This window comes from Vombatus ursinus, unplaced genomic scaffold, assembly GCF_900497805.2.
Source record: "Vombatus ursinus unplaced genomic scaffold, bare-nosed wombat genome assembly UNPS02014867.1, whole genome shotgun sequence".
NCBI lineage: Eukaryota > Metazoa > Chordata > Mammalia > Diprotodontia > Vombatidae > Vombatus > Vombatus ursinus.
Window position 1 is genome coordinate 245388 of NW_020954645.1, and position 12140 is coordinate 257527.

Below are 12140 nucleotides of genomic sequence, written 5' to 3' on the forward strand. Positions count from 1 at the left end.
CATTTTGTTTTTTTTTACAGCATATAGTAATCTAATGGGATAGGCAAAAAAAGGATATGTTTGTTTACATGTCCCCTTCTGAACTTGTCCCCCCACTGGCATATTTCCCTAGATTTTGCTGCTGTTTAGTTACATAACCAAGTTTCTTGACATACCCAGAATTTTCCCGTCTATGTTCCCATAGCCCACATGACTCAGTCCTGATTTTCTGAGTGTGGAAAAGCTCTCTGCCAAGACCTGCTTTGTCCAGCATGAAAGTGTTCCTAATTAGAAAGGATCTCAGAGACCTTGTAGCTGAACGCTTTCCTTGAGAGGACTCCCCTATACTTGTCAGGGACATTGTGGTTGGCAGCCTCTCCTCAAACCCCTCCACAGAAGATGAGCTCCCACCTGAAGAAGCCCTTCACATTGTGGGACAGCTCTGATTGCTACGAAGGCTTCCTTCTATCAAGCCTCACTGTTTCTCCACAACTTCCATCCAGGCCCTCTTGCCGTCTGCCCACAACCCCCACTGCCACGTTCTACCTCTGCCTCTGGGCACAGTAGTCAAATCCAAATCCTTTCCTTTCAGAAAGGGCTTTCGAATGGCTGCTTCATCAATGAGCTCAGTACTCCTGTGGCTCTCCAGACCCAAACGCCCTCCCCCGGCCACCACTTTATCATATAAGTGTTTTATATGAAGTGATTATACAATGTCTTCTTTCTGGAAAGCAGCATCATTTCACCTTTTGGTTGCCAGGACCTGTTCAGTGCTGTATGGCCCATAGTAAAGTGCTTAACAAATGCTTTTTCTTTCATTCATTCGTTGTCTCTTCCCACCAACTGCTGGGATTTGAGAGAATTACAAGAGAATACACCCACAAGGGACAGCAGTTTGGGGCCATTCTGCTTTAGAAGTAAAACGGTGGCACTCAGGCCACTGTCCAGGAGTCACAAGGCTCCATCATCCCAAGGATCAGGAAACCGCAGAGAGGAACATTTAAAGCTGTTATAAGGGGGAAAACTGCCTCATATTGTCCATAAGGAATGCTTCAGGAAGTGATGAATCCCACATTAGAGGTCTGAGTACAAAGGCCCGCCCTGGAGGTGTTGTAGGGGGTTCCTGCTCAGGGACAAGTAGAACGAGGGGCCTCTGAAGTACCTTCCAACCAACCCCAGGATCCTATTTGATTATGGGAATTCCTGGTTTCAAAACCCCATTTGTGCCACTTACTACCTGAACATCATGGCAAGTTGCAACCTCTCCAAGGCTCGGTTTCCTCATTTACAGAATAGTAAGGCTGCGCTCAACAATCCCTCAGCTCTCTCCAGCTCTAAATCCTCTTTAAAGGTGGTGCTTCATATTTGCTCTAAACTGATTCCAGCCACAAGAGGCAGGTATCCCACAGAATGCTTTCTCAAGTCCTACGCCTCATTAGGGCCCTTGTTAGATGGCATTCCTCAGGGGCTGTTCTGTGAGTTAATCATCCAGCTCACAGTCACCCTGCTCATCCATTAGGTAAAGATGACAAGTAAGTGGCAGTGGGGGAGGCACTGCCCAGGAGACAGCAAAGTTTTCCTGTATTTTCCCCTAGGACAAGACTTGGGAACAACTCCAGGATGACAGCGGCCCCTCGAGCATGATCAGACCTGCTAGACGAGCTGCTTATGACAATTATTCCCAGGGCTGAGGCACAGCCACGACTACTCATTAACCAAGGCCCTTCCTGCCGGCACTTTCAGCTTAACACTCAAGTGGAAGTAAGTTTAAGTCCAGAAGATAAATTTCTAATTTTATTCATAGGGCTAATAACAAAGAAGAACCTGATTCAATTCAACAAGCTGTATGACCATGGGTAAGTCACTTCTCGTCTCTGAGCCTCAGCAGAAAACTTGTGCTATCTACCTCATGTGCATGAAGTCAAGTGACACAAAAACTTTCCTGGTCAGCCCATCTCTAGCCTTAGGTTCAACTTTTTTAGAATACAGAATGTCATGGCTCAGAAGGACCTTAGAGGTCATCGAGTGCACTCCTCCATTTTACAGAGAAGGAGAATGGAGACTAGAACCCAGACCTCATGGCTTCCAGAAGAGTCTGTTACTGTCACCAGCTGGAAGTATCCTTGCATACCTACCTCTCTCATTAAAATGTTCTCCAGGACTTGGGTCTTTCTGCTTCTGCTCTCTCTTCCCTCCAATCGTCTTTCAGACACTAACAGGCTCATCTTTCTTCGGCAGAGACTCAGTTATGGTGGTGCTCTGCTGCCACAACTTCAATGGCCCCCAGTCTCCTGGCCTGGTGCTGACGGCACCCCAGACACTGGTACCACCCCTCCTTCTCAGGCTTCTCTTATGACAGACTGGACAGCTCCTGGATATACCCTGCATTCTCCTACCCCCTGCCTGGGCTCATGCTGTCTTCTTGTTCCCGGTACAGCTTTCCCCTCCTCCTTGGCCTCCTTCCCATCATTGCTGCTATATTCCGACCCATTCTTTAAAGCCAAAGTCAAAGGCTACCTCCACTGAGGAGCCTTCCCTGGCCCGTCAAGTCAATGCCCTCTCCCTCTCAAACTTCACAGCACTTTTGTTTATGCCCAATAATATACTTATGATATCATTCTGTACTGTAAGTTACCTGTTTATGTATCTTGCCTTCACTAGATACAAGCTGCATGAGGGAGGGGATTGAGTCTTATCTAAACTGAGTTCCTTAAAATGGCCAATGTGGATGTTTGTTTCGCTTGACTCTACATGTTTGCAACAAGGGTTTTTTGTTTCTCTTTCATTTTCATTCATTCTCAACTGGGGATGAGGGGGAGGGGTTTGGGTGAGTGGAAAGGACGGAAGGCTGGTTTTTGCTGACTGAAATAAATAAAATGTAATTAAAAAAATAAACCAGGTACCTGCCCCAGAACTGTATACAGTGGGTGCTTAAAATATTTTGTTGAACTCAAAGAAGGTAAGGAATGGTCATTTTCTACACGACCAAAGGAAGCAATACCTGCGCCACCCACATAATACATAACAGCCCTGAGAAACTACATAGGTTTTGGCTGGTTTATAAAATGCACTGATATCACCATCAAATGTCTAAATAAAAAAATGTGGAAATATGTTTAATATGATTGTACATATATGGCCTATATCAGATTGCTTGCTGTCTTGGGAGGGGGGAGGGGAGGAAGGGAGGGAGAAAAAAATTTAGAACTCAAATTCTTATGAAAGTGAATGTTGAAAACTAAAAAGTAAATAGATAAATGTCTAGACAAATGGCTGATATTCCAGGTTTTGCTTCACAGGGCCACTGATAATTAGGCTCAAGACACTGAAACGCATAGATGATAAAGCCTTAAAGGATGATTAGCAAGACGTACTGGGCACACTCGACCCAAGTTAGATGGCTTCTGTGAGTTTCCTGCCCAGAGTACAAGGATTGGTCGGGGTACCCTGGGAAGATTTTAGCCAAAAGCCTGTCTCTGCATGTTTAGCCCCATGGTTCAGCCCCAGTAAGGGGAAATTCTCAAGAGCTTCCCAAGGAAGCATTTCTTTCTTTTTTTTTTTTTTTTTGTTTTTGGATGGGCAATGAGGGTTAAGTGACTTGCCCAGGGTCACACAGCTAGTAAGTGCTTTGTGTCTGAGGCCGGATTTGAACTCAGGTCCTTCTGAATCCAGGGCCAGTGCTCTATCCACTGCGCCACCTAGCTGCCCCCCCAGGGAAGCATTTCTAGGACCAGTCCCAGACCTTGGGATTTACCAGGAGAAACTGAACTGAGATACTAAATCTCTATCAATGTCTGCCTGAAGAGTCCGCATTTTAAATCAAGGGACACTTCTATCTCTGCTTCCATGGGCTCTATCACCTACTTGTCCATCCAGAGTACCCCTCCTGCCTCCTTCCCTCTTCCCCTTGGCCCTCCACCACATAAACAGTCACACAAGAACATCAGCATCTTTGCAGCACCCAGCGTGGTGAGGGTGCCAGGTCCCCAGCAGGATCCTCAAAGCCACCAGGCAGTGCAGAAGAAATATACTGTAAAGACTGATCCGTTGTGATCCTCCTCTCTGTACATGTTCCCAGCGTAATAAAGGTTAATTTGGCTTAAGCCTCCCCCCCCCCAAAAAGAGTTACAGGGCAGTCCCCTAACTGGAGGCAGCAGAGTGAAGAGGGGAAGGCATAGGCCTGGTATTTAGGAGACCTGGGTTCGATTACTGGCTTGCACACCTGCCCGCTGTGTGACCATGGGCAAGTCATCTCCCTTCCTTCTTTACTCAATGGCCCCAGGCTGAATCCCACCCACCCAGATTCCACTTTACAACAGAGTACCCTAAGGACTCCTGAACCTTTCCATCTGCCCCTGCAGTCAGCTCTGCTAGGTGTTATCTCTCCTAATAGAAGGTGAGCTCTTGTGAGCAGAACCAGGAAAACAATCTGTCTGATAACAACACTATAAAGACAAACAATTCTGAAAGACTTAAAAAAAAAAAACGGTGAAGGGCTTCTCAATACCTGACAGAGAGGTAGACAATGGACCCAGGGAGCACAGTGAGAAGTGCATTTGTGGACGTGGCCACTGTGGGAATTTGTTTGGTTTGACTGTGTATATTTATTTGTTCAAGGTTTGTGTGCAATTTTTTTGTGGAAGGGAGGGGGTAGGGAGAGAAAATAAATCTTTGTTAATTAAAAAAAAAATAAATTAAAAAAGAACATGAGCTCCAAGAGCAGGGATGGCCTTGCCCTCTTATTTATATTCCCAGGACTTGGCACAGTGGGTGGCACACAGTAAGTGCTTAATAAATGTTTTTTCACTCTATTTCTTTCTGAGTTTATTTTCTTACCTATAAAGTGGGGATGACAAAACTTGTGCTTCTGACTTCCCAGGGCTGCTGTAGGGTAAGTGCTTTGGAAAGCTTTGAAAGCAGGATCTCAGAGACGTCCGTCTGGTCCAAGCTTTTCCCCAACAAGACTCCCTCCTACAATACATCCCCCACAGGGCCGTCCAGCTTCTCCACTGACGATTCCAGTGACAGGGAAGCTGGTCCCTCCTGAGGCAGCTCATTGCACCTCTAGACAGCTTTACTTGTTGGGAAGATTTCCCTTTCATCAAGACTAAATATGGAGAGGATTCTGGGAAGATGGCAGAGTAGGTCAGAAAGTTTTAAGTTCTCCAGATTTCTGCCGCAAATAAAACAAAACAGCCCTCAGGGTGACACAGAATGAGTTAAAATAAACAAGAGTTGGGCAGAACAGTAGTCCTTCTGGGACAACAGCAAAAGAAAGATCCCAAGACCAAGGTTTGGTCCCAGTGAAGTGTAAATATCTCTAGGCTAGTTCGCTGAAACAGCAGGCAGCAAGCTCTGGGGCTAGCGGGGCTGGAGGGCAGCTTTGGCCCCAGCCACAGGAGTTGGGCTTCTGAGTGGGGGAAGACTGAGGGAACCTCTGCTGAGAATGGACACCGCGCCCAGCTGTGCTGCCATGACACAGTCCTGGGCGAGGGAAGGAAGTAGCACATGCCTGGTGAGTGCAGAAGCAGTGGGATGGACGCCACTGACTGCGGGCACTTCAAGGAGGGCGGGGTTTTTGGTTTCGGTTCCAGGCCGGAGAGAACTGAAGGAAGACCTGAGGCCAGAGGCACCATCATCCATACCCCAGGTATCACTAGAGGTGATTACAACAAGTTGTTATAAATTTTTTTAAAAAATAAGCAGGCAAAGGAAAAAGGACCCAACCATAGAAAGTTACTATAGGAATAGAGAAGACTTCATCTTCAGAGGAGGGTACTAAAGCAAAAAAAGCCTATCCTACCCCAAAGAGTAACATCAAATGAGCACTTGCCCAAAAAGAATTTATAGAAGAACTTTAAAAAGTCTTTAAAAATCAAATTAGAGGGCAGCTAGGTGGCGCAGTGGATACAGCACCAGCCCTGAAGTCAGGAGGACCTGAGTTCAAATCCGGCCTCAGACCAAACACTTGACACGTACTAGCTGTGTGACCTTGGGCAAGTCACCTAACCCCGATTGCCTCATCCAAAAAAAAAAAAATCAAATTAGAGGGATTGAGGAAAAATTAAAAAAAAAAAAAAGAACCATCCAAGAAAAACAAGATTATGAAAAGAAAATTAACCGACTAGAAAAGGAGATCCAGAATCTTAAGGAAGAAAATGACTCCTTGAAAATTAGAATTGGGTAAAGGGCAAATAGAAGTTATGAGAGACTAAGAAATAATAAAACAAAATTTAAAGAATGAACAAATAGAAGAGAATGTGAAACATCTCATAAGAAAAACAACTGATCTGGAGAACAGATCAAGAAGATAAAACATAAGAATAATCAGACTACCTGCAAGCTATGATAAAAAAAAAAGAATCTTTATACAATAATAAAAGAAATAATTACAGAAAAGTGTTCTGAAGTATTAGAACAAGATGGGAAAGCAGGAATAGAAAAAATACACTGATTACCACCTGAAAGTGATCCTACAAGGAAAATCTACAGGAATATCACAGCTAAATTCAGAAACCCCTAGCTCAAGGAGAAAGTATCACGAGAAACAAGAATACACAATTCGAATATGGCAGAGCCACAACCAGAATCATACAAGACCTAGCAGTGGCTATACTAAAAGACTGCAGGTCTTGGAACACTATATATTAAAGAGCAAAAGAACTATGATACCCAGTAAAATTAAGCATATTCCTGAATGAAAAAAAAAATGGACATTCAATGAATTGCCAGACGTTCAAGATTATATTGCAAAAAGACCTGAACTTAATAGAAAATTTGACATACAAGATGTGAGAGAAATATAAGGTAAACATCAAAGATTAATTATAAGGGACTCAATAAGGACGGATTGTTCACTTTTTATACAAGGAAATGTAAACTGAATGTCTAAGATTGAAGTTAGTAACTGGGTAGTATGAAAGACAGATTGGGGTAGAGCTGCGTATGATGTAATTCTAAAAAGTAATACCGTCTAGGAAAAGGTAAAAAGAGTGGTTATCTCATACAAATGAGCTGCTAGAGGAGGAACTAACATAGAGGAAATAGAGGACTGGTAGTTCTGGAACCCTGCCCTCCTTGAGAATGGGTTAAGAGGGAACACTACATACATATCTAGAAGGATATAAAAGTCTTCTAAATTCATAAAGAAATAAAAGGCTAAGGGGATGGGACAGGGGAGAGGATAAGGGAGGGATTTTTGGAGGGCAGCCTACTCACATCTGATCTGAGTTAAAGTGAGAACAATATATACATTTAGAAGGGAATAAAAGTCTTTTAAATTTATAAAGAAACAAGGGAGCTATGGTCTCCCTATAGCTGTGCAGCTCAGTGCTCCACCAGCCTCAGGCTTCCCAACAGCAGGGACTACAGGTCCCCCCGCGCCACCACGCCTAGCCACAGGAACATGCTTTCTCTTAAGTCCCACGTCCCACCAGGGATAGGTCTTTGTTAGACGGCATTGCTCATGAATTTCTTGGTACCTGGATCATAACCAGTCTGTTCCCTATCACCCTCTCTGTTCATGGTTTCATGCAGAGCAGACAGGCCATCAGAGGGGGTGGGGGTGGGGTGGGGACGAGAGGGCAGGAATTTGCAGATTCTCCCAAGAGCCAACAGCCACCGTGACCCATGGGATGGAAGAGTTTTCTAATATCCCCACCCCAGGGAAGATAGAGTGACAGGGAACTCATCATACTCCTGAAACATTTCATTTTTGAGTGTCTCTGTTGTTCGGAAGTTTTTCCTTATACTAAGCCAAAATCTCCGGCAATTTCCTCACACTCTCCCTAATTCTACCATTTGAGGTCAAGGAGAATCGATCAATGAACACTTAATTAACACCAACTACAGTATGCCCCAGGAACTTGTGGATACAATGACTGGGAAAAAAGTGGTCCCTGCCCTCAAGGAGCTTCCCTTCTATCAGAGGGCATAACATGGACACGTAGAAATAAATCTGAGGTTAATTTCAAGGACACCCTAGCAGCTGGGGGGAGGGGAGACAGAAATCAGAGGAAACTTCATTTAACCAAAGGCATCTTTGATGCCTTTGAGCACTGAAGGAAACGAGGATTTCAGAAAGGTGCAGAATTAAAGGGAATCCATTCCAGACACAGGTGAGAACCAGAACAAAGGCATGGAAGGAGATGGGAGACAAATGTCACGTATGAACAACAGCAAGCAAAATAAATCTAATCTTTCTTCCGTCTGACAGCCCTGGAGATACATGCCTGACAATAACTTTGGCCGATTCTCTTCCAACAAAACACTCCAGATTCCACAGACAGGGCAGGTGAGTGGAATCACATCTTTGTACATAAACGACAGCAGGCCAGACTTCCTCGTAACACCATCCCTCAAGGCCACAGTACTGGCCTGCCATGTCGGTGAGGATGGGTAGAGTGCGCCTACAATGGAGAAACACTCAGCCCAATTCTCCACTAGAATGCATCAGTCTGGAGTCAGACTGACCTTCCCAGACCACCTAGCCCCATCGCCACAGCAAGGTCTGCGCAGGCAAATAAGCTGGCATGTACCTCGTTCCATACATGTTTCCTGAGAATTCAGCGTGCTCGATGAATTGTCCGGCGTCAATGTCTCTTTGCATCTCTTCCCTGGTCACAAAGTGATAATCTGGAACAAACACAGGCAAAATGGAAAGGTCCACTGACGGCAGCCAACTCACACCTCTGCATCCATCCCAATCACCTTTTACACCCCAGCAGGCTAGGAGCAGGGCCCAAAGCCAGTCTGGGCTCTAGAACTCTTCTACATTTCCTCCTCTGATATCTTCCTTTTCACAATCAACTAGTATTTATGGATCACTCCTAAAGTGCCCTGATCTGGGAGGCTTTTGGGGAGATGAGATGGACTGTCAGTGGCAGAGAGAGTGCTGGATTAGGAGCCAGAGGCCCCAGGTTCCAGGTACAAGCCTGTTACTTGTTATCCTGATTCTCCATTAATCCCCTACATGAACTCTCTTCCCCTGCTAAACTAGTCTTTTTCTTGTCCCTAGCATATGCTGTGCTTGTTGAGAAGGTAGGGCAGAGAATGCTGGATTGAGTCAGGAGGACTTGGGTTCAAGACCCAGCTCTTGCCACTGGGCAGATCACCTCCCCTCATATCTATGGGCCATGGAGAGTTGAGCCTCTGTCTGGATAGAGGAGAATTACATGTGCGACTTCATTTCTCTAGGTCAGATGAGAATAGGGATGAAACCAGCTTCTATGAGTGTTCTTCTATCCTCCATCTATGAAGATGCTGTAATTAGACCAACATCTACCATACGCAGGTTAGTCTAGTTAGTATATTATTCAATAGAAGGACTGAATGTAAAACTTTATCTGTGTTCTTTCTGAAACTAAAGACTCAATGCACGATACATGCTGAAGATAATGACTGAACTGAACTGAAAGGGTAAGATATGCACTGGGCAGAGAGCAGATGGGAAGATGGAGACAAAGACCAGGAAGAAAGGAAGCCTGAGACCCCATCCCAAGACTACAGGTCTCCTAAGCTCTAGGTTACAGGTCCTCCATTGTGGGTTCCACTCACTGGCAGGGCTGGGAAAACAATGCATTGTGGGTAAAGGGGTCTTTTTCTATAATCAGCAGATAATGAGGCACACTGACCTTTGCCATTTTCTTCTCCAGGCCTCGGGCTCCTTGTGGTATCTGTAACAAAGCATGCTAGTGACTCACTCTGGAGACTCAAGACCTAATCTCCTATAGGTCTCATCCATAGCATAACAAATCACCAAGGGGCCACCAGCTCTGAGACAGCATTCTGCCCTCATTATGTCATCAGAGAGAAGGACCATGGTATATGCCATAGTACATTAGAATGAGTACTGAAGGAATCAGGAGACCTGGGTTCTAATTGTAGCCCATACTAACTAGCTATGTGGCCAAGATTAACTCAACACTGGGTGATCAATTTTCCCAACTAGAAAACAAAGGAGTTAGATGAGGTCATTTCTAAGGCCCCTCCAAGTTTTCTATCTCTATGTCTTTAATACTCTTTAATACTGTAGACAAGATCTCAAAAGTCTTAGTGCTGTTCTCTGCATTATATTCTAAAGTTCCCCTCCCAGCTTTAACTTTTGATGTGCTAAGGGTCCCCACGTCGGCCATCTCAACTTCAATATTCCATGGGACTCTACGCGAGGGTTAGGTATGCTGGGGGGAAGCCAGCACTAAGATGCTTTGGCAAAGCTTAGCCAGGCTGGTTTCTTTGCTCCATCTAGCTCTGGATGGATCCTAGGAAAAGCAGGGACAAGAAGCCATGACAATAAAGAGGCCCACTTACTTGCGGCTTTCAAAGGGATCTGAGCATCAAAAATGGCTAAGAGTCCCTTACTGTCTTGGAGTACCTCTGTGGCCACCACTCCTAAACCTTTCCACGACCTCTCCCTTGAACTTGTTTATCCAATGTAAGCAGAGGTGAGGTGCTCCGGTTAAATGACTCTTGTGTTCAGCTGACAGGTATGTGCACTGTGCACCAATGAACCAGGTTTAGAAAATCATAAGTAAAGCTTCTACTAGTGTTCCCTGATGGCTCCTCATGGTGTGGAGGTGACCCTGGGTTCCCTAAGGCCTAGTCAGCTGACTCGGGGCAATCTTGGGCAGATGCTGCCCAAGGTGGAAAAACCCTAAGTATGGCCCCAGTAACAGTCCTATCCGTCACTGAGGACCACCCTATAGCCAAGGGAGGAGGAGAGGCTCACCACTATGGTACAAAGTTTGTGGCCACAGCATCTCATGATGTTTCCATCTATTAAGGTGCGCACAACAGCCGCAAGCAGGACTCACAGGAAAAATCACGAATAGTAAAAATAACAGCAGCAGCTAGCATTATATAGTGCTTTAAGGTTTGCAAAATGCTTTACAAATATGACCTCATTTGATCCTCACAACGACCCTGGGAGGTGGGTGCTATTATTTTCCCCATTTTAGAGATGGGGAATTCAAAGCCAACAAAGGTTAAGTGGCTTGCCCAGCCAGGGTCATAGAGCTAGCAAGTGTCTGAAGCAGGATTTGAACTCAGGTTCAAATCAACTGCAGACCCAGTGCTCGAGCCACTGCACCACTTTGCTGCCTCCTTGAAGCACTAAAGAGGTAGGTGGAAAGAGAGCTGAGCTGGACCCTGCCACCTGCTGGCCAGGGTTTGAGGCCTGGTTCTGGAAGCCCCCTCAGTGAGGCTGGACAAGTTCGGTCCCCTTGCTGGGCCTCTGATCCTTCTTCTGTCCAAGGAGGACTTGTGGGCAGAGCAGGTGCCTTCTCTCGCCTCAAGGACAGGCCCTGTCCCTGTTCAGGCAGAGTGGGCAGCAGAGGGCGTGGATGCCAGGCCATCAAGACTTTCAAGCTCCAGCAACCCATGAAGACCACCTCCTGTGGGGTGCCGTGCAGTACCGGAGGCCGTGCCGACACGAAAACAGGGATCCTTGAAACATGCAACACAGACCCACATGAGCTGTAAAGCTGGAGTCGGGGGTGGGGGGGGGATGAGGAAGCGGAGACAGGAAGTGTGGATGTCGTGGCCTTCTGGCTGATGTTTCCAGACCCCAGGGGCAGCTCTCCAAGCCAACAGGGCTCCGGAGGAGGAAGCCTCCTTTGGAGAGGAAGGAGTTACTACAGTAACCTCTCCCTCTCTTCACAGGGAAAGCTTTCCCCTTTGGCTTTGTTCTCAAAGCTTCTTTATACTATGGGCTGGGGCAGGTAGGAATGGGAGAAATTATTCCCATATTCCCCCTCTCGTTTGCACCCAGAGCCTCACATAACCCAGGGGGCAGCTGGTCTCACCTCTGTGGCAAAGTCAGTGGAGAAAGATGACCAGTGGCCTTCCTTCTGTTGGGCAGCCCCTGCATCTACTCCATAGTTCACCCCTCACTCCCAATCAACCATAAATACTCACGGGAGATGCTGAAGCCAAAAATGTTGCCATATTCTTGAAGAAGTTTTTTCAACAAGGTGCTTTTCCCAGCACCTGATGGTCCACTGAGAACAACTGGCCTTGGTCCCGTCATCCCTAGAGGGAGATAGAAGGGGAGAGACAGGAGAAGAGGGAAGATAGGATGAGGAAGAGAGAAAGGGTGAGGAGTGGAGAGAAGGTGAAGAAGAAAGGGAAAAAGAAAGAAGATGGACAGAAAAAGAAGAGAGGAG

The 12140-nt window shown here is 46.0% G+C and overlaps 1 protein-coding gene across 1 annotated transcript in view; it reads right to left on the reverse strand.

The window, feature by feature from the left end:
- GUK1 (guanylate kinase 1) overlaps window positions 1–12140 on the reverse strand; it is a 32300-nt gene that overhangs the window by 7882 nt on the left and 12278 nt on the right. The window contains exons 2-4 of the mRNA XM_027842131.1: window positions 11893–12006; window positions 9612–9653; window positions 8517–8613 (exon numbers count right to left, since the gene is read on the reverse strand). Of these exons, the coding sequence (XP_027697932.1) occupies window positions 8517–8613; window positions 9612–9653; window positions 11893–12006 (253 nt within the window). The remainder of the gene's footprint in view (window positions 1–8516; window positions 8614–9611; window positions 9654–11892; window positions 12007–12140) is intronic.